Here is a 23364-nt window from a genome sequence, read left to right on the forward strand (position 1 = left end):
GTTTTTCAAGAACTTTTACCCGAAACTCGAACTCACCTTTGGAAGACGTTTCATGGCCGCGTTCAAGGGACTTCCCGCCCTTGAGTAGAAGTACAAAAGCCAAATTAATCCATTCACGCTCGATATGTGATTTGTCGAGGCTAGAGGGTCATCATGTGCGACCGCTTTAGACGAGTCACATGACCAAATTTGCCCCTGAGGAATATCCTATGATGTTCCTCAATTTTAAAACCTTGAGTCCAATGCGCTTAAAATGTTTATTTGAAGTTAAAGCGGTCTAGAGAGCATTCTATTGGAGAGAGAAATTTTTTTCCTGAAATGGCCCTGAAATATCAACGAAAGATTGTAACAGTAACCTGAATATGCCTCGGCTAAAACCGACGAAAATTCGGTAATACATCCCGAATGATATTCTAAATTTGCAAACCTTCGTTTGCAAATTCAAAGTGTTCGTCTAAGATTGAGTTCAAGCTGAGAAAACATTTAGCTGTTGTTACAGAGGAAACGACATGTTTGTTTGTTCATAAAGTCGAGTGCACACTGAAAAGTATACATCTCACGCAGCAAACGGTAAGCTGTCGGTATACATTTTTTTTTCTGTGCGTCGCTAAAATATTTTATGGATACTAAACACAGTAGCCTCCATTTGGGGCTAAATTATGCCCGTATATTTGTCCTTAAACATTATCGGTTCCCCGTACCCCACGGTTTTCGTGAGCTTTGCTCTGGGGAAAACTGTTCGCTTTACGGACAAACATCCGAGCCTATTTTTGCGCCAAATGAAGGTTATTGTTTATATAATTTCGAGCTAATGTTTATCACCCAGCACGAGACGATTAAAATATTGAGGCAAATATTTTTCAAAATAGACGCTTTCCGATCTCGACATTTCTGAGAAAAAGGCAAATAGAATATTAGAAAATTAAGGTCATTTAACGTTTACTTTAGAATTATCCAAAACAATTTACTTCCCTCAAGCTCAGTGAATATTTTTGATGCCGTTTTTTTAAAGTACATTGGATAACAAATCATAAAGAAAGAGCCAAGGTTTTCTCTTGCACTCTGCAAATAACCTGTTTGACCAAATTCATATGCGACGATGAAGCAATTAAGAGCGATTAAATATTTAAATTACCATGTCGTATTTTCACACTGACGGATAATTTTGATGAGGCCTTCGATGATTCCACAGAACAAATCGTAAATAAAGAATGAAATTTCTGTAAAAGGAGGAGCAGAAGAATAGGATATGTTTCTCGTTAGTGTCGTTTGCGATCTCAACCACAAAGCGTTTTGTAGGTTATCAAGGTTCTGCTGATTCGATGTTTGTCTTTTTTTTTTTAATCTTTTTTTAATCACTACAAAGATGTGGAAAGCTACGGGCGTGACATAAATAATAAACATTCTCTTTTGTAGTAAAATGTAAACTTTCTTAGGTACAACAGATCTGTCACTAATTAATTACTGACCACTGGCTTTTATTCCACATGTACAGACTTTGGTAAAAAAGTGGCAATAAATTGTATTTGAAGTAAAGGTGTCAAACTGTCTAAACAACAAAGCGGACAAATACTTGTTACAACTAATGACTTCTTCAGAAATTCAATACATTTTTTAAAACAATTATCAACTGAAAACATTAACTTGCGGTCCCCCAAAAAAACAGAACTACAGCCTGCTTTTCAACAGTAGAAATGTTCCTGAATCCTCTCGAACCATTGATGAGATCAGTTTCCAATCAATAATCTTTTGAAAAAGCTCAACTCTAAGTAACTGTATTAAAGGTTTGAGTCATTTCGCAAAATGACATTAGTCAAGGTTACCCATTAACTGCGGACACCTTTACTGCGGCGAAAGCGAAACTTCTGTAAAACGGTTGGCGTGTCTCCCGTTGATGTACCCGTTCCTTTCCTTTGCCCGCCGAAAAAAAAGCATACTCATCGTTCGACGATATGTTGGTAGGCGCCATGCGTAGACAAACGCGTCCAGGCATACTTTTACAAACAACAACAGATCGGAGATTTCGAGAGCAATCTGAATGTTTTCATTGGCCTGAGGAGAAAGCTCGTCTGATAGATAAAGGAATATTTGAGCTGTAATGACATGTGGCAGCGCGGATAAGAGCAAAATAGCAGCTAAATACATCGCCACTGCTGTAAATTGCTGCTGTAGATTTTCGCGGCGGGTTTTTCGACTGCTTCGCGGCGAAGAGCTTTCCTCGTGCTGTTCAAAAGCGCGTTTTCTCTTCAAATGGCGTCGGAAAGCTGCGTTTAATAAAAACAGAATCACCATCAAGTTAATAGATAGGAAAGAAGTGTTTAGGGCTAGACTGAGTTTTAAAAAAGTGAATTGATCCATGATTCCCACAAATTGAAGACTCATGAAAGACAACAAGTAAAACAAACTGAGCATGTTGAATATAATGGCGTTTCTCCTGGTGACGACTTTTTTAAAACTGTGCGGACATTTTATGGCTATGTACTGAGCCCAGGACAAAGCCAACACAATCAAAAAAGAATAACAGATAGCCACAGAGGATATGTTGCTTCCTGACGTAAAGAGCGTTTGTAAGACACCATTGACTGCGTCCCTTCCCTCAGTGTACACCACATAGTAATACGCCGCGAAGAACGGTTCCGTAGTAAGAGCAGTGACAAGGTCCGCTAAACTTATACCTACAATGAAACTCGTCGTTGGAGAGCTAAAACATTTAAGCGGATCTTTCCAAACAGCAATAAGAAGAAGTAGGTTGCTTGAAACTGTGGTAACAGATAAGATGGATAGACAAACAGCACTGGCGAGATGAATGACCTGTCCAGCCATCTTGATATTGATGCCCTCTCGTTTCTTTTGCACGGAACACAGTTCTTTTGTTGATTTGTTTGCAGTGATTGAAAAGAAGCCGGAAAATAAATACTCTTTGCGAACCACGTCGTCAATTTGGCACCAAGAATGAATCCTTTGAATAAACGTCACCTGATATGAGTTAATTTCTTCGCCTTTTCTGTTTTCTCCAACCTGGACGAGGCGGAAATTGCTCCATCAGTAAATGAATAGAGGTAATCTTTCAAACAACAATTAGACTACTCTCCTTATGCACATCACGGCAGGTGATGATCACAGCGGAGAAACAATGTCGCTGTGTTATTGATATTCAAAACAAAGAACCTTCGAGTTTTCTTTTATATCTATAAATCACTAGCAACAAAGCCGTCAAAGTTTCACCTCTCTCAACGACCCTCGGGTTTTAACGATTCTGTGTACAGAGAATAAATCCAATGGTAATTCAAAACGTACTGCGTGAGCTGATCTGACGCAAGTTTACAAGTTTTTTGGCAGCTGCCGACAGCCGCGCCACAGAAGTTGAATTTAAAGCTGCAATTTTTGTTGACTTTCTACTTGTCATTACACTGTCAGAAAAACCGACAAACCGTATTAAATTTTAAAATGATAGAGTCATTCTTTTCTTTCAGGGTTTAAATCGCTTCTAACAAATGTTTCTCGCACAATTAAAAGTAGAGTCGATTTCTCGTTTCACAGAATCGGGTTTTTTGCGAGTTGTGAAATTATGATATCAATGCACTTTATGTAGAAAATGTCCTAAGGGACTTTTTACATTACACTTCAAAATTGACGCTCTGTAATAAGTATTTGGCAAAAATAAGTTAAATATCTTATGTACGATTTAAGATTCCGCCGAAAGTCGTAATCCAGTCGTTAATTAAAGCCATAAAATATACCGCTTTTCAAGCCCCTTTCAAGCATCTTCTTTCTTTAAAATGGAGGCGTTACATTTTTAGAATTTTTTTTAATAAAAGCATCATTTATTACCCAAGTTAATTTCGAAGGAAACTGCTGTAGTTCAATAGCGGTCCACTAAAGGAAAAAAAAATGACAGCATTTTGTTTGAACACTTTGGTAATTCACACAGGATTTTGACATTTTTGCAACGAATATGAAGTGCAAAATGGAAGCTAAAACACAGTCGAACTGAAAAAGATCCAACACTTCACAAAAGAGAACATAAACGCAACCCCCACTTGAATTTAAAACATCGCAAATGAACCGTCCAAAACTTTTTTTCCCCAATTGAAAATCAAACTGGCCGATGAGATCTAACCGGCAGAAAACAAGCCTAAACACTTCATGATGGTTTCTTGAATGAAGTCTGACAACATCGATGATTTTGCAATTTTTTTTACAACTAGCTTCGTCTTTTTAACCTAACCCTTCACACCCCAACATCAGTATGCATATTCTCCATACTGTTCTCTATACATTTCCTAAGGTGCTGACAAGGAGAATTTGTTAAACAATCGAGAAGTTCTTAAGTTGGTGATCATTTCCATTATTCGCATAACCTTAATGTATGATTTAAGGGCGACAGTTGTAAGGAGAAATTAGATTTCTAATCTAAGTAAGCAGATGTAATATCTGTGAAATCTGTCGAGTAAGCAATTTTGCCCGCGAACCTGGTCACCTACCGGGATGGAAGATGAATTAAAAAATAATGATTGAGCCAATTTTTTGATGATCTAAACTCAGACAGTTTTAGATGCGGCACAACCAAAACATTTCGAGGCTTACTCTTAATTGATCTATTATGGGAAAGTTGGCATCTTAATGACCTGATGTGGTAGACTAGGTTGAGGTGTTAATTGTGAGAAAGAAATTGGCAAATACATCAACACTGATTTTAGATAAACATGAAGAAGGAGCCGTCAAATAAATCTGTCTCTTCATACTTGTGCCAAAACTTAGCACTTAGGGAAGAAAAAAGAAAATCAAGTAGTAATTTACATTTGAAATACAACTAATTTACAATATGATCGCATGGTATAGTTTAGATAAGCGTAGCTTTTTAATTTAACCTTTTCTCTCAACAGTGCCGGAGTACAATTAAGCCAGTTGATTGATTTTTCAGACTGTCGCGCCCCGTGTAATCAATGGTTTGATTACGAACCGCCTGCGAACAAAGGGTTACCGAGATATGACCCAGATGAAGCCACAGCTCCACGGTAACATAAACGATTTTCAATTAGCTAACCAAAAATAAGTGTTTATTTAAACTCATTGATAGCGCGAAGCTCTATAGCAGGCGCAAGGCAGAAACCTTTTACAAGGCAAGAGTTAGAAACTCGTTTCTATGTCTATTTTCCCTTGATGGCCCTAAGCTAAATCTTTATGGTATTGCCAGAGTCTTCTTGTCAAAGAAAGGGCAGCAAATAGCGCCTAGATGGCAAGTTGTTTTGATAGGAAGGATTAATACAGCAATTTTCAATTGAATGTCAAAGTTATCAAATCCGAGATTGCGTTGTTTTCCAAGTGCTTTACTTCGCTCTGTGATTGGTTCAGAAAACTTGCGCCACTTTCTTAACCAATCACATATAAAACTAATATCAATCACGACAAGGCCACCCGCGTTTTTCCGCGCCTTAGGGTGTTTAGTTGATTGTACTTAGCGTTCTCACTGGCTCTCAAAGCATTTTATTTTTTCTACGGCCATTGTGCTTACTTAAATGTTACGAACCTCAATCAAAAAGCGCTCTCAAAGAAAATTATGTCATCAGACTCAGTAAGTCTGATGAAACCATGAGCCATTACAGGTTTGCCAAATTTCACTTAAAAATAAAAAAGCGACAACGAAATATTCTTAAGAGGTTGTTGTAAAAAAGCAGTTTATTTTTGCAAAAAAACCTTTTTCCACCTTACAGCTCACTGCAAATTGAATTTGCACCATATCCTCAGTATAAAACTGCTAATTTAGTGACAAAGCTAAACAGAGGCCAAACATTGGACAATATAGTTACACCTGGATAATTGAACAAACAGAGGTATTCTCGTAATAGACTATAAAACAAATACAGATTTGAGATTGTGAACTGCAGTTTACATGTTGAATACAGCCTTTCACGAAAGTTTAATGAGTTAATTTATGGAGTCCTTCCTTTTGCTCAGATGATCGGCAAACGTCGACGTGATTGAAACAAGTTACCCTATGTACAAAGAATTATCACTCAAAAACTTACGTTTACAGTGCTACATAGAGAACTATTAAAATTCTATTAGTATTTACCTACATTATAAATTCTCTAAGGATTAATCGGCCTTGGTCAAGCGATCTAACTGTTCGCCTAACGTCAATATCAGTATCTGGGCAACTGCCCACCACTAACACAGGAGCAAAATGCAATGTACAAGGCAAATCCAGTCGTTACACTTTAAACTAAACAAATGACGTACATACCATAGAGATGGCAGGATAACTTATGGATCAATATAGAAGCAGTAAGGCTTGAATAAGAACCAAGCCAAACTAGACTCCAGACCTCCTCCTAAACTTAACACTGAAAGACTCCTGGGACTGAGAGTTGAGAATGGCATACAAAAGCGACAGTTTGGATAAGAGAATTGGGAAGTATCAGCTTATCAAAGATATGCAGTCGAATGTATTCGCTTATTATAGGAAAAGTCATTTGACGACAACAGCTTATAGTACAAGTTATACTTTTGTCTCTAGTACAGATATGGATATTATTAGCTAGTGTTGGAATTAGGAACAGTTAGATCTGAAAATAATGACCTTTAACAGGTTTTGAACACAACATTTCGTTTATTTATAGGTTATGTATTTTTTTTTATCTTTGAAGACAAACTACGACTTCACTTACAGGAATCCTCACATTTATCTCTTGATCACTCATGTTTCAATTAGCAACAAAATTACGTCAAGCTTGGAAAAAGAACCTCTTTCATATTGGCCGATTTCTCACCAATATTATACCCCTGCATTACTTCTCACACTAAATATACAGCATCATTCATATACCAAAAAAGCGCATCTATAAACGTGTTCGCAAACACGCAAATTTTCCTGTGCTCTTTCTGTACCATGTCCGTTTCACTTTAAAATGTTTCCTGGTATATTTTTGTAATCTTTTTTTGTTCCTTACTCGAAAGGATCGAGTTGAGTCCTGGCTTCCAGAGTCATGTAGACCGATGCAAAGTGTGACCAACCAAGTGTGATTCCCTAGAGGGAATACTATGTACAGAATGGCGTAAAAAGTTTCTCCACACAGTGCATCAATCTTTTTAAAGAGATGTTGTGCAATAAACTGAGTGGCTGCCGGTTAGAAGTGAGTGTCTAAACCAAAGAAGTTTCCTTCTGAATCGTAGAAGCGTCAATGGAAAGCCTCGCCCATAATTTTACAAACAATGTTGAGATGCCACTTGCAGAGACTAAAGGAACATTATTTACTAGGGACAATGTGTCTAGGTCCTTCTCAACTGTAGCCGGCCGCTGCCCCACCATTTCGAACCCCACCATTGGCACCTGGAGGAGCCATCATGGCGGACAGGTCTGTAGGATCCCTGTTGGCTGTAGCTCTCAGCGCCTGCTCAGGAACTTTCGACGGGTCTGACAAGATCGACGTAGCTTTACTGAGGTCGCGTAACGAGGACAATGCCGCTGAGAACGGATAAATATACGTGCGTTATTGACCCAGCTTTAGGTCAATAAGGTTGGTCATTTGCTAGGTTCTGTTTTGGAACCGAGGTCAATATCAGCCATATTGATTGACCAAGCCAAGCTACCGGACGATTTACCATGTGGTACACCAAAGAACTGCCACATGAACTCGTCTTAGGCTTCTTTGTGTGACTTCTCACATCATACACGAGGGTAGTCACACAGTACTTTTCTTCGCGGGCAGGCCCTCGTTATTTGCGTCACACGACGCACGTTTCTTCGCCTGCGGAGGCCTTGAGACGAGTGGGGGAGAGGTTTGCCAGGAGTCTGGCACTTTGTCAGTGCCAGACCCCATTGCAGACCTCTCGCCGTCTTGCATAGCTTAAGGCCTCATGATTTTACCGCGGGCGAAGAACGCACCTGCTGAACCGCTAATAATGAGGGCCTGCTCGTAGGCTTCAGAGGTAGTAGATAGGGAAACAGTTACGATACAATACTTACCAGGTCTCAGTGCGGGTAAAGAGCAGTGCTGTTCAAGCCACCCAATAACTGTTCTACAGAAGTCTTCCACACTGGCTGTAGACACCGTGTTATTATACTCTTCAAACAGATGACGCATCAGTACGCTGAACTGAACGATGAGTTAAAGATGTGAATATTTTGTTATAAAATTAGCGAAAACAAGTAAATACACATAACTCGAGCTTTCGGCGGGCGATTTAAAATATTTTATTCTGAAACAAACTTTCAAGACTCTTTATCAACCCACGGTATTGCAAGAGCATCGCGTAGTTGAAAATTCTTAACAGCGAAATAAGAGCCAATCAGAACACATAATTCAACGTCTGAACCGCATCAAATTAAAATGAAAGGTCAGGCGCGCAAAGCCGCACAGACGAGAAAGAGTCTTAAAACTCTGGCATAGAAAACTTGAGTTTAATTTTTTGAAACTTTAGAATAGAGGCAAGCATCGCGTGTGAAGAAGGAGGTAACTGAGTTATATTTAAACATTCAGGCATGCGAAGAGTCCACAGGATTTACCATGCACTACTCATCGATGTGACTAGGAACTTAATCTGCTCCACCGCATCATTGAGCTCCTGTACTCTGTGCACATAACCGGAAAAATAGGGAAAGAAAAGAATAAAGAGAGAAGGACAATCGTCTTAAAAGGATACTATCCAGAACTTAAAGTTGTCTTGCGTTCGTGTCTTTACGTACTGATTAAACATGGACCACATTTGATCAACACGCTGTCAAAGAAAAACGTAATAATTTAACGTTAGCATCTCAGTAATGAGGTATGAGTAATGGAATCAGTACGTTCAACATACTCGAGCTAAGTAACTCTCACTTTAAGAGACACTGAGAAAATTCCATCCGAAATTGATCATTATGAGGTATTTTGGATCGTCCAAAAAGTAATCTCGATTCTAATTATCAAAAAAGTAGTAGGGATGAGGCAGTTTGAATATCTTTCCCATATAATTTTAAAATTAATTTCCTCCAGGAACTACCTTGTTCCTATTGTTCTGCTTGTGTAGATACAGATTAGAGAAGAACGCGCCTTGAGAGTTGTGTAGTAGTGACATCTGCTACGATTTAAACTCATTAAGTGATACAACTAGGGCTAAATTAAGCGACAATAAGTTTATTTAAGGACAACGATACAAAAAAAAAAAGGCACGATACTGTCGCAGACTAACTAGGAGCTTAAAACAAGTAAACATTAACTTGATACATCAAACGAACTCGATAACTCATTAAATGTATCATAAGCATTTACCTGTCTTGCAACTGGTACTCCTGTGGCCGGAAGCTGTTGTTGACACATACTGCGAAGGAAATACACCAAAACTCATTCTCAATGCCAAAAAAATAAACTCCCCCTTGTAAACTGGGGTTCTAAAAAATTAAATCGCCTTGGAACTAGAACTAAACGCAGAACTGAGTTGGCTTTCCATTGATATTTTAGTTTTATCATTATAACAGTGCTACCTTACCGTGCATGAGGTGATTATACAGAAAATCCTGGTTTTCATTAGCAACGCAAGCATGGGCGCAAGCGCAAGCACAAATGCAAAGACAACAGCTCTTCTTTCACCGTGAAAACGGCCTCGACGGAAGTAAAAGGATCAGAACTTTTCTTTTGTCTTGTGCTTGCGTCGGGGCCGTTTTTTTAAGCTTGCGTTTGTGCTTGCTTCGCTTGCAAAAAACCGGCTTAATACTTCATCACAAAGATATAAACACTCACCTTATTGATGCATTTAGCTCCTGGATCTGTTTTCTGAGCAGGTCAGCTTCCTCCTGCATGGTTTGTCTCTCCCGCTGCAGCTTGGTGGTATATTCAACAGCTGAAACAAAAACCAAAACGAAATGAAAACAAAAAACAAAAACAAACAAAACAGACAGGCAAACGAACGAGAAACATAAAACAACCTCGATACCACAAGACAATGTCGACCATATAACAACATGCCTGATGTAATGACATGTAAAACTGAGTTAGTGACGATTTCTTAGAGAGAATTTATTAAGTTCCACAACAAATCTTGTGAGAAACTGAGAAGTAATATATGCAAGGTAATGTCTGGGATTAATTTGGTTTTGCTTTATTTCGGTTTGTGATTGGTCCAGAAAACTTGCGCCGCTCTCTTAACCAATCAGATACAAAAGTAAAACTAGTCACGACTTGATCGCCCACGTTTTCCCGCGCTTAGGTAGCTTGCTTGTTTTTACTTTGAGTTCTCATTGGCTCTTTAAGGTATTTTCATTCGTTCTGATTGGCTGTTGCGATTACTTTGGTTTTGGTATATGAGAGCCAATCGAACGGCGCTCTAAAGTAAGTGTAAACGAGACTTACTTTTCTGCAGAACTGTGGCTTTGCTAACTTTGGAATTCCTTTGACTGGCAAGTGACGGAACAAGTGACATCAACTGATCGAAGCCCATCTGGACAGAAGCAAACCGATAACTATGCGTTATTATCACTGTAAGATTTTATAGACTTTAGTACAATCACCTACAAAGTAGAAGGAATAAACCAAGAACTGGAGGATGACTGACTGGCTGACAGACTAAATGAGCTCAGTGCCTGACGATTGCCTGGTTGAGTGACTGAGCGAGAAAGTCAGCAGCTAACAAACCGACCAACCCTTTTTCATTTCACACTTACTTTAATATTACCACGTCTTTTCTGTTCCGCTGTTATGTGCGAAATTCGTCTGTGTTCCTGACAGAGCAGAAAAAAGCCTTACACATCAATTTATATCAAACAAATCACAGTGTTAAATAAATTGCTGAGACCGATACAATTTCATGATAGGACTAAATTCCTTTATCTTCACACTTTGCACGGAGGGAAAGTCAAGATAAGGAATTCACTTATTTGCTCACTTTTGCGAGACGATGGCAAAGCATCAGTGAAATAGCAAATGTAATCCGACAGATGACTGTGGAGTTGGTAGGCTCACTTATCGAGACTTTACATATGCATGACTAATTGAGAAGAAATACTTGTGCAGTATACAGTATAAAGTCTCACAACAAATCTCACATGACGTTCTAACAGTTTAACTTACCTTGTACTGCTCCCGCTGTTCTGCAGTTACAGGTCTTGTCTGTTTGGCAGGCGGCTAAAATAAAAGAAACTTGGTTTCAAAAATGACATACAATGTCGATAATTTTTCTACACTCAAAAGGTATCTGTCTGTCTGCTTAACCTTTAGACATTAATTTATCCCTTCGTTTACAGATTTATGATTTTTTGGGTGGAAACCTGGTGCTTCTGTGTTGTCTTCTTGAGGAAAACTTTTCATCCGACTCACTGTACCTCTCTTTGGCAAAAAGAATCCTAAGTAAATGGACCAGCAACTTGACTAATGTGCTAAGAAAAACAGGACAGGTTTTGTTTTGTCAAAAGTATTCAGCTTAATTTTTTCCTAGTGATTTAATTACTTGGGGCTGGTCTGTTTAAGGCGTCCAGATGGTAATTGAAGCGCGGTAGTAGCGCAGACCGAAAATAGGAGAGAGGCTTGGACAGGGTCGCGTGGGCTTGGGGCGGCTCATGAGACCTGTCCCAAACCTCTTTCCCTTTTCGCCTTGTCACCCAATTTACTAAGTAAACACCTGGAACAAGCTACTCTGAGGCGTGTTCCCAGCCGTATGTTGAATTGATTATTCGTTCCACTTACAGGCGTTTTTGTTGGCCTCATTCCTCCTGTGTCCTGAGATTCAGTCACAAGACCAGTAGTTGACACTGCAACAGCTGAGGGAAAGAAAGCTCAAATTTATCCCCTGAATTTAACCACAATTCCTGATATTGTTACCGTTTTATAAAAGGTACACCCTCAAATCATGATAAAGAAAAAATTGATCGTAAAAAAAAGTATGTAACTCACCCATTGAATTCTTGGCTCCAGCGCTCATAGTCGCAACTGTTTGTAGAGGAGAGGAACTATTGACAGCGCTTGATGGTACAGGAACAGTAACCTAAGTGGCACATAACAGCGCAAAAAATTAGAACTCTGCCCACTCAGCGAGTTTTCCATTAGAATATTTAGACTGAAAAGGACAACGTGAAATATAAGCTTATACAGCAACGGCACAAGTTCAAATTCCGCTGAGGTCTAAGATCAAAATACATGATAAATACTTTAAGAAACCCGCTTACGCTGTTAAAAGGCGAATGGAGTGTTGAAAAATGGGGACATAATATTGACAATCCGTTTCGTAGCTTCCACAAAGACGAGCGTCAATTAATTGCATTCAATTGGCACACTTTGCCAAGACGTTCACGCTAGTCTTTCTTCTAATCACTCGTCTTCAACAACGATTTCTACTTTATAATATCCCATCAATAAAGAATTTGCTACTCACCGACTGAAGCGTTGCGGGTGAAAGACCTAGCTGTGCTAAAGACAATGTGCTCAGGTTAACACTCGCTGGTAAAAGAATCCTCTGCCCCTGAGCTGTAGGATGTCCAACATTCACTACCTGCGGCATGGATGAGGTTGATACCTCGGGTACTCCTCCCATTTGTCCAGTAGGTGTATCATGGACAGTTTGCAGATTACCCTGAGGGGAGATAATAACTGCCGCCTGCGGCAACACATTTTGATTCACAGCTGGCACAGGAACTTTATTTGAGGGCGTGTGCTTGATGGTGACAGTTGGAACCGGTACGCTGTTTGATGTGATCAACGCGGCTTGCAATGGCGATTGTGAAGTAAAGTTACTAACTGGTGTTGTTGGTTTGCTGGACGTCGTGGGTTGAATAGCTACATTGGGCGGTGCTCGCAATAAGGACTGCAACGCTTGGGTGATGGCATTTTGATTTTGGGGTTTCATCTGAAGTGATGGCTGCATAGGAGCAGTTTTATGTTGAACAGCCTGCGGCTGTTCTTGTTTGTGCTGAGTCGCTTGCGTCGTTCCTACGTTACTTAAGGTACTCAATGCATTAACAAGCTCTGTTGGGACGCTTTGTTTCTGTAACACTTGTTTCAACTGGTAAAGCTGATTCAGCAGAGAAGGGTCTTGTGTACTACTCATATTACCAGTATCTCTTGTTTGCATGGGCACTGCAGTATTAGAAGGGGATGGCTGAGTGAGGAGCTGACCTAAAACGGAGCTGTTTGTTTGGTAGGATTCAGAAGCAGCTGGGGTTGGATTAGCCACAGGTGCTAATAACAACTGTTCCAAAAGATTCGCATTTGTAGTAAGGCTCCCCGTTAACTGCGGTGTATCTGCAGTGCTAGCAAATGTTGGTGACTGAGATGACAGTGCTGCCACAGTGTTTCCAAGATGCTCTGGAGTAGACATCTTTCGTCTGCGCTGCGATGTACTTGGCGCTGCTGCTGGAGCTGGAGGTAAGCGTTGGTGCGGCTGTTGACCTAAACTCAACAAAGATGAATCTGACATGATACGAGGAAATCCTCCTCTCTTTTTCCTTCCCGAGTGATGTGTTGGATTTGGGGCTGGATGTGACGGTTGGTTTGCTATCTCCGACGAATGCACTGTGGGTAGCGATGGAGGTGATGTCGGACTTCTAGACATGCTCGCTAAACTGCTCAGTTTAGAGTCAGACATGTTTCTCGGTAGACGGACCCGTTTGGCATTAGAGGCTGTTGGTAAGGAAGGGATCCTTGTGCGGGGCTGTATGGACTGCAAATGTGCCGCTAAATTGGGGGCTTCCAGCTGTGGTGGTAAATTACTTTCCATGGAGGGAAACAAATTTGTGTGGAGAGATGTCCCCAGTTGAGACAAGTCCATTGTGTATAACTGTGTATCAGACACATTCCTAGGCAACCGCCCCTTCCTCTGTTGGCTCGAGGCATCCATTTGCCTGGCCGTGTTAAAGGGATCCACATTACCAACAAACTGGTTGGTAGGGGAGAAAACATTATTACCACGAGACTGAAGCTGTTGAGCTTGAATCTGAATTTCCTCCAGCGGAGTCTGATGATGCTGCGGTGGCGATGTTGGGTAGGGTGGCAGCTGAGGCTGTTCAACAGGGGAAGCTAGTCTGGGTGATGTAACAACCTGCTGCTTGTTCTGCACATGTATGCTTGGGTCAAGTTGTGAAGTGAAGCTTCCTCCTTGCAGCACATTCCCGTAGTCATAAGTGAATTCCACTGTCGGATTGGCACTTGAAATGTCCATGAGTACTTGTCCATCTGGTTGCATGACCTGTTGACGCAACTGAGAATTGTCCACTGTTTGGGTTGGGAACATTTCTTGTGTGACAGATTCATAAGCCCCTGAATGATCCATAACCTCCTCTTGTCCTGATGCAGTTGACTCATATGGGTCACCTTGGTTCACATACACTGTGGCGTTTGGTGGGGCAGGAGCAACGGCCTGGCGCTGATGGTAGTCACCCTGCTGTACGTAACTTGGTTGATTTCCTGCATGTTCAGCTTGTTTCACAAGCATTCCTACAAAAATGAAAGCATCCTGAAATTAGCACTGAATCATACTTAAAGTGATTTTAGACTGGGTGTCTCGATACCAAAATCAAAGACATCACATCAGCCAATTAGAACAAAGGAAAAATCCCAAGGAGCCAATGAGGATTCAAAATAAAAACGAATAGCATGAAGCTAGGGAAAACGCAAGTGAATATGTTGTATTACTTTTAATCTTTTAATTTTTCCAGACCAATCAGAGGGCAAAGCAAGCAATATCACTGCAATTCCTAAACTGAAAATTGCACTCTATGCCGGGTTATTGACATTTCTAAATGCCGCGCATGTAGTTAGAAAGAAGTGGATACTATTTGTAGTCCTAACTTGGCTAAGGATCTTACCAGTAAGAGTTTCAAAATGCTCCATAAATTCGTCTAAATTTGGCTGCAAGCTATCTAGAGTTGGAACTTGAAAAACATCTGATGCTTCTAAAGAGAAAGTAATAAAACTAAATTAAACCCTAAAACTCCCATGAGCGACCAAGACAGAGTTTCTCCTTACATTATCAAGCAGACAAGTGATGAGAATAAAGAAAAATATCAATAAAAGGATTATGTTGGTCCAATACCAAATTCTTCAAACTAACATTACAAGAACTGTATGGCACACAGTAAGGAGAATTACTAATGAGATCTTGGGAATAAAAGTGTTCACTGATTGCAAATACCACACATATTCATAAACTGCTAAAATTTCATCTTCATGTTTGTAATATTCTGTTTGTGGTAAAATTACAAAATTCCATGTCTAATTGGAGATGTCCTGTTAGCTTTTACTTTGGAAAGCATCGAGTTTTGTGTATTGTTGAGCTATATAGAATAAAGATTGTTTTTAACCTCTTGCTCTGTGAGACAGTGGCTGTTGTTGAAGGGCTTCTTGTGGAATTACAGCTCCTCCAAAGTTGGTTTGACGAGAAGTGAAAAGTGTGTCGGGCAGAGCAGACAAAGCTAAGTCTATGAAAAAATAAAAAAAACAAACCTTAATTATTCAACTCCTTGGGATAATTAGATGGTTTACAAATTATTAAAGAGATGAGTATCAGAGAAGGGTAGCAAAGGAGGTGGGGGGGGGGGGAGGGAAGGTCCTGATCATGTTCCATGCAAAAATTTCAGAAAAATTCATGCATTATGTGCATAAAAATTTCTCTTATTGGGAGTAAGGTTTCAGGGAAATCTTGAAGTTTTCACCAAATGAAAGAAAAAAATCACAGGTCACACATAACCCAGATAGCAATTCATGAATCACACATGCCTTTCTGTAAAATTCACATTTCACATATCAATTGACCTTGATCAGGTGTCATGTACATTCCCCTTGCCACCCTCTCAGGGATCAGCTAAATTTCATTCCTTTAATTACATATTAAAAGTGTATAAATATCACAAGATAAATACATATTTTGAGAAAAATCAAAATGAACAGTTAAAAAAGGCAGCAGAATAGTATTACCATCATTAAAAGCTGTGTCCATAATATTTAGCATGTGATCTACTTGAGCATTGCTGCCTGGGGCAGCTGGAATAGTGAAGAGGTTCTCATCTCCACTGTCTGAGCTTATTGTCCTAGAAAAGATCAAATAAGGGACTCAAAAAGACCAACAAGATGTTTCTGCAAACTATATCAACACATCCATTAAGGGGATAAGTTTCTAAAGAAATTGTGGTGCTGTGTTGGAGGGAGAGTAAAACAGGGGAATTTAGTATTATCAAATGAGTTGATAATGTAAATTAGCCGCTGTATTAAGAGTTCAAAAGCTGATGTTTCAAGCATTGGCCCTTTCTCAGAGTGAAAAGGGGAGCTAATGCTCAAAATGTCAGCTTTGAAACTCATTACGGTGACCAATTTACGTTATCAACTCAGTTGATAATACCAAATACATCATCAGGCAAACAGCTGATGAGAAGTGAAGAAATACATTAACCTGGTGATGATCTCCACTTTGTGGCTGAATCTTCAACCTCCATAATAAAAAATGCCTCTTTTTGGAACATTTCTCACCCATGCATACCACCAGATAAGATAATTATGATGAACTTTATTCCAGTGTTAATACACTTTAACTATATGAGCTAATTGGAGATACATAAAGCTTTTCATATAATACTTAAGCAAGCAAAAAAGCTGGTTTTTAACTGAGTGCATAAAACTTTGTATTTTTAAAGTCAGTGGAAGGATGAAAAATTTTAGTGTTTTAGTCACACAATATAGAGTGATTCTGCATTAGAAATCCAATATCAGGTAACACGGCAGAAATGTCCTCTGTACAAACCTCTTTCTTTTTCTCTCTTTTTCCTCTAGCTTCTGAGCAATCTCTTGATCAATCTGCTGTGCCTAAAATTAAGCCACAAAAGAAATCTTAAAATCAACTAAGGTTTTAAATATAGAAGTAAGAAAGTTATGTACATAGGTTTAAAGGTTTCACATTAGTTCTGTGCATTCAAAATGTACATTCCTGATGGTTCTGTCAACAATAGATCTTATGACTAAAAAGTGGCAAAATTCTTCAACATACCCGTAGGCTCAAATGAGAAAGTGGACTGGTATTTACAGGAGAATTTGACCACTGAAAAGAAAAGTGGAAAAGAAGACTATGCATTAGAAATAATAATAATATGAATATTTGAGGAGACATAAAATGTGTGTTTAATTAATTTCCCCATGAAGATGCTGAACATTTCCTGGTAAATTACTTGCTAGAAATGAGTCAAGATAACAACTTCCATCTGATAAGTTTGAGCGTCCTCATTTCCTGTTTTCTGGGAAAAGCATGGATATCATGGGGAAAAGTTACATGTTAATCAAGAGCTAATAAACACAATTCACAAACCTTTTTGTAATATATTCTTAGTTTTTTGTACTCCCTAGCTACAGCCTCCAACTTTCTCCTCCAATAACGACCCTCAAGTATAACAGCCTTTAGAGTGAAACAAAGTACATCCAGTTAATGCTACCATACAAAGAACATTTGATCAGAATTACATTTTTGTTAAATTTTGATACGCTAGTTTTGAAAGTTAAAAAACATTCAGCTTCATTGAAGAGAAAAAACCACATCCATTATAGTTTTTTAGAGCTACAATTCAATCCCAGATAATGCTGTTTTTGTCATAATCAAGCAATGTGTTAAAAAAAAAACTCACAAAGGGTTTCTTCTTAAAGGGCTCCTTTTCCTCAGAAAGCGGATTGACAAATTGACAAAACAATGGTCGCCTCCCCTTGGAATCTGTAGACAGAAAACACATATCATCAGTCGCTGGCTTTATCTTAGACATCCTTCAAGACTAAAAACCTAAGTGCCTTTAGAAGCGTGCAAAATGTCTCATAACAAAGTCCTCCATTATTTCTGATGGAAGAAACATCTGTCATCCATTCTTGTTGCTAATGGTTATCCCTCCTCTTTCGAACAAAGGGTAACAAAAACCAAGACAGCCAGCACTGATCCCCCTATGGAGTTCAGATCCACTGCAGTCCTGCCCTATGTCACAGGCCTCTCCAAACAACTTTGCTGCTGTCTACAACAACAAGGCGAACGCACTATTTTCAAGTCAGAGACTACCCTATGATCACAACTAGTGAACCCAAAGGATGCTGTTGACCTGGTTAACCAGGATGGCCTAAACAGAATTTCCCTGTGAGTGTGGGAAGGTGTACATCGGTGAAGCTGGCAAACCTCTGCAGGAGAGAATCAAGGAACACAACAAGGGTATGTGACTTGCTTAGACACAGACCTCCACCATTTCAGAGCACACCCACAACACTGAACACTGCCTGCTCTGGAACGAAGTACATGGGTGAAAGAGGCAATTCACCTAAGGCTTTACCCTAACAACATCAACAGGGACAGTGAAGTTGAAATCCCAGAAGCCTGGATGTTGACAGATGCATCCAATCACAGCTGAGCACAACAGTAAAAGGGTGATGTGAACTCAATCAACCTTTTCACCTGAAGAAGACTAGCATTCAGATCCACATCCAAAGTGACCACATTGTGAGACATTCAATTCTATTTATCTTTTGAAAAACATACTTTTTATACTCACATTGGATATGCCAACATCTCCAAATTGCATTGTTCAATCGTGTCTTTTCAGCAAACTGTAACTTCTGGCTTCTGAAGTTCTTCCATTTTGGTGAGATTAGAAAGCCTCCCCTGAACAGAAATAAGAATGTGACTCTGTCAGATGTAGCTCCAATTACTAGACAATATCATTTTCAATTTTTTACAGTGCCCCTGAAATTGTGGGGTACTGGGAGGGGGGGGAGGGGGGATGGGGGAATAAATATTAAGATAGTGGTGGTTTCAATTAGAGCCGGAAACTTGGCAAAATGGCTGCCTATTTTCTTTGAAATTATCAATATTAAAGTAAAGATTGAACTTTCATTAGCCTCCTACTTTGTAGTTTTTCTGTCTACTTCAAAGCTCACTGACACCCTTGAGATATCCATTGAGAAAAGCTTCTCATAATATATATTCAATATGTATATCTGCGAGCTCAGGAAACTTGGTTGAATACACAAAATTAAGGTTTTTCACATACATTTTCTTAAGGCAGAAACACTAGTTTTTACAGGATTTAAATGAAAGTAGCTTTGAAAACTAGAGACCAACTTTTTTTCATATAAATATAAATATTAATTGAGGTTGATTTTCCTCTGTTTCCTTCGTCTCTAGTTATGTGTAGAGATTAAAGAAAAATTCCAATACCATGCTACAAAACAAAAACGACCTTACTTTACATTAAATAAGTAATACCATTTGACACTAATTTATGCATGCTGTTGTATATTGGTATAAATTCTCAAAAGAATCTTTCTAAAACATTGATAAAAGCCTTGGCATTCTTTAGAATAGTGAGAAAGTCACAGCTGTTGTCTAAATCTAATCCTGGCTATCCTGTGTTCATAGACAAGTGTCTTTTAAGCACCACACTGAACTTCGCCACATGCATATTGGGTTAACAGGAAGGAAAGAGGCAGTCTTAAGTAACACTTATGGAACAAAAAAATCCTTGTTACATCTGTAGCAGCCTAGTGTATCTAATTAGCTATGGACATCTCTTACAACAAACCACCAAAAACAATCACATCAGCCTGTAGAAGATGGACAGTTTAATGCTCATGTAGTTGCAAGATGTTTTAATTTTGGTTACACAACTAGAAAGCTACTAATTTTGAGGACTAGGCAAACCGCATGGCCAAATGATTATGAAGCAACAACCAGGTTGTGTGTTCCAATGTTGAGAGAAAATAAATAAGCAAAAACATTCTAAACAAAAATACTAAGATTCCTCATGATTTTCAACATCTATGTCAGCTAGCAAGTTGGTTCTCCTGTTTAGGCCTTGCATCAAGTTAGGCTGCACATTTCTCTTCATTCTACCATGGTAAAATGATATTACATGTTCATCCTAACTACTAACAGGTGGACATGGTTTGATGCTACTCTGGTTTACAGATTTAATGAATGTAACCGAAGAAGTTACAATTCATAGACTGTAAACTTCTTCGGTTACATTCATTAAATCTGTAAACCAGAGTAGCGTCAAACCATGTCTGATTGTCCACCTGGTTGCCATGTGAACTTTAATATATATTTCTTTTTTTACTAACAGGTAATTGGTGAACAGTTAAAATTCAGAGAATCTTGAGTTGAAAGCACAAGGTGGGATACACTTAAGGGCCACTTTCTCCAAAATCCCACGAACTTCATAGGCCTTGACCCAAATTTTTAGATCGAGGTTTAGAAAGTAACTGACTTTGTTAAAAACAAATCAAAGCATTTCCTTTCTAACAGTTTGATTGTTGAAGTGTCCAAATTATCAATATTGTGATCTTGAATGAAAACATGAGACACAAACATGGAACAGCTTCTCAGGAATTAAAAAGATTATCAAGTTCTATCGACAAAAACTCGAAAGACGATTTTCATAGTCATACATTCTCAAACCGTTACAGTGAGAAATAATAAAAATACCAAACATGTGTATTACACGGTTATACATCTAAACACAATTGTCACGAACGCATGCAGTTATTCAGTGAAAGAGAGAATATCGATTGCTTTAACGCAAAGGAAACAAAATTTAACTGTATTTAATTCTATTAATCTCTTCGTTAATTTGTGCTATCTGATTAAAACGCTTTGAACTTCGTTCAATTGTTATAGGAAACTATCGTTGAAAACCTTATTAATATGCGAATTAATGGAGGACTTACAACAACAGCGACCCCCCGATTAGAGCCATAAGAAAACTCGGAAAATGTTGGAAAGGTTAAAAAAGCATCTGAGTCCACTTACGTTCCATATTCCAGCCTCATGCACTCGAACAACCTGGACAAGTTCTCATCGAGTGTGATTGAAGTTCGTTTTCTGTAAGGATCATTTGCTTGACTTGTGTCGCGATTGTGTGCTGTGTAAAGCGAAGTGCTTTGTCCAAGTTCGCCAAGAGAGGTATATCTAGAATCCATGATCATGAAGTAGTTGTAATCCGTCGCATTTCGGAGATTTTCGCCCCAAACTGTTGGTCACAAGACAAACTCGAAGAAGTAATCAAATTTTGACTGTCCACCATTGTGGCCACCTCAGCCAAATATGGTGCATTTCAAGCCCAGTCCTTTCTGTAGCGCAATTGACCGTGTCTAGCACAACCTTAGCATCCTTAGCACTAATTCTCTGCTAGTTAATCTTGTTTGTTTTGAGAAATTTACGCTTGATGTTTTATCCAATGACAATTTCAAATCAAGAAAGCAAAATTGCTAGAACTAGTTCGCAGGGCAGAGGAGGACAAAAAATGAGGGGAGAAAGAGGAGTTGAACTTTCAAAGCGAAGTTATGAGAAGTAAAAACTCAATCGCTGATATTTTAGCAAGGAAAGTAAAACTGTAGCGATGTGAAGTAAGATGTCGCTTTGTTTCTCCATTGCACCGAGGTAGGTTTATATCAGGCGCATATTTTACATCAAGATATTAAACTGTTGGAAAACCCGATAGATTTCTTTAGACGTTATTCAGGGAAAGATCTAGAAAAAAGATATTTAATACCCACGAACATTTCAAGGATATCGATGACCACATTGCCTCACGTAGGCTCGGTATCAGAGTAAATTAACCCAGAAATGAAATGCCATCAGTACTCCTTATCGAGTCTTATTCACCGAGATGCAGTTCCTCTCACAGCGAAAGAGGCCAACAAAGACGCGACGGTTACAAATAACGATCATGATATTACACACATCACCCATGTGCTGAAATCAGAAAGTATTCGTTTATTAATACTTCCCAGGCCTCTCTCTTAAGCCTCTCCTAACTGTTCACTCCCAACTACGACCTGAGACTGTCTGAATTTCTTCAAAACAGTTAATTGTAAAACTCAGTGCAATCCAAGGCTGACGAGAAATAACTAGCACAGGCATCCTCAACATTATTCATCGGCTATTTGCTAAAAGACTCTAACTTTTCGACATAGTGTTGAAATTAAGAAATAAATCCTACACCTACTTTTAGTAGAACATTTCCTTTTGCTTAATAATGACAAAACCATGAGACACAGTTTTCTAATTATGTTATTCACCGAAAAAAGGAAGCCAGCCTTGAGTTAAAGGTCTTACTTAAAAGGACTGCTATCATTTCCCAGAAGTCGTCGATAACAATCTCAAAGCCGACTATCAGTGTTAAAATCGCCATGTGCCTTAAAACACTCAGAAAACTGACCGCCACCGAATAGCCTATAAGATTGCTTGTCAGACGAATTATTTTCTTCAACAGTGACTTTGTTTTTTACGGAGCAAAATAAGTATTACGGGCCGTAAAGAGATCTCTTATGGCCGTTGAGTATGCAAAAGGTATATACTGCAATTATTTGACTTTTTGACATTCTCGCCTACTGAGTCTAATAATCATTTGACAAATAATTTAAGTATTACTTTGCGAGAAAAAATTATCCTCTACGTACAACTCCGGACTGTCATCAGTGTACACTAAGTTAGTTTGAAGAAACAGTTTTCGTAAGTACTTTTTTTAAAACTGGTTTCAGCGAGGTAAAGTTGATAAAATAGTATTATATGTTTCTGATTTTCCAGATGGAGCTCGGGACTGGACTTTTAAATCTCACTCCCCTTCAACACATAACGTGTTGGCTCTTAAAACAAGAAAAAAAACTATAACTTTCTTATCAAAAATATTAAAAAGGATTTATCAAAGAACACTTAGGACTGTAGGTGGAAAGTAAAATCCTATCAAGAGGATAAATACGCGCCAAACTGAACCTACCTCGCGAGTTCAGGAGGGGGAAACTAAACGACATCACTGCGGCATGAATGTTTTGCTGATCTGAACAATGTAACGCTCTGTTGAGAGATCACCCGTCTGCTAACTAAACAATAATTTAATAAAATTGATTCTTACCTGAGCACTCTACCAACGACATCCTTTTCATGCATTCTAATCGAAACTCTGTAACTAATACACGTGAGAGACGGCTGATCTACAAAAGAAAGACAGTGGAACCGCGAGGAACCAACGTGACAAATTATAGCTATGGAAAACACGCGGGCTTCTTAAGGATTTTTTTTCATCTCCTGACCCGGCATAATTTATCCTGACAGCTGCATATATAAGCTTTTTTTAGCCGCGGCTGTTCGTTATTAAGTCTAGAATTCAGGATTAATTTCTTTCATTAGTATAAAATTTCCTGTTTGACGTAAGCGCACTTTTAGGAAAGGATATTGTGTACGTGACACAGAATGTTTCGTGACGTACTCGTCTTATGACCTCACGATGAGTAATAATTTTTATATCACACACCCTTTCTTCTATCACAAGATAGTGCGAGTTATTTTGAGGCGCGCTGTTATCTCATGCCAAAGAAAAAACTGTTAAATTGGTGTTACAATTTTCTGTCGGTTTTCCTAGTATGATCACAAACGACCAAAGCA

The 23364-nt window shown here is 38.9% G+C and overlaps 2 protein-coding genes across 3 annotated transcripts; both read right to left on the reverse strand.

Annotated features, from left to right (window-relative positions):
• Positions 1–1330: 1330 nt before the first annotated feature.
• Positions 1331–3243, reverse strand: LOC131782585 (uncharacterized). Its single transcript, XM_059099337.2, has one exon. It carries the CDS (start codon positions 2821–2823, stop codon positions 1843–1845), a length of 981 nt encoding a protein of 326 aa, XP_058955320.2. The 5' UTR covers positions 2824–3243; the 3' UTR covers positions 1331–1842.
• A 2411-nt stretch (positions 3244–5654) lies between these two features.
• On the reverse strand, positions 5655–22871 carry LOC131782507 (protein WBSCR14 homolog). 2 transcript variants are annotated; one of them, XM_059099243.2, is made up of 22 exons: positions 22700–22773; positions 21481–21675; positions 20731–20950; positions 18473–18582; positions 17573–17655; positions 17260–17346; positions 16945–16995; positions 16702–16763; positions 15882–15994; positions 15269–15385; positions 14774–14860; positions 12346–14402; positions 11868–11958; positions 11661–11734; positions 11049–11102; positions 10643–10699; positions 10332–10419; positions 9723–9822; positions 9255–9303; positions 8647–8721; positions 7970–8099; positions 5655–7468 (listed from the first exon to the last, which is right to left on the reverse strand). In XM_059099243.2, exons 2-22 carry the CDS (start codon positions 21503–21505, stop codon positions 7284–7286), a joined length of 3915 nt encoding a protein of 1304 aa, XP_058955226.2. In that variant the 5' UTR covers positions 21506–21675; positions 22700–22773; the 3' UTR covers positions 5655–7283. The 2 variants fall into 2 exon arrangements, with proteins under 2 accessions (XP_058955226.2, XP_058955224.2); XM_059099241.2 differs by lacking the exons at positions 21481–21675; positions 22700–22773 and adding an exon at positions 22835–22871.
• Positions 22872–23364: the final 493 nt, after the last annotated feature.

The sequence above is a fragment of the Pocillopora verrucosa genome, chromosome 2 (assembly GCF_036669915.1).
Source record: "Pocillopora verrucosa isolate sample1 chromosome 2, ASM3666991v2, whole genome shotgun sequence".
Taxonomy (NCBI): Eukaryota; Metazoa; Cnidaria; class Anthozoa; order Scleractinia; family Pocilloporidae; genus Pocillopora; species Pocillopora verrucosa.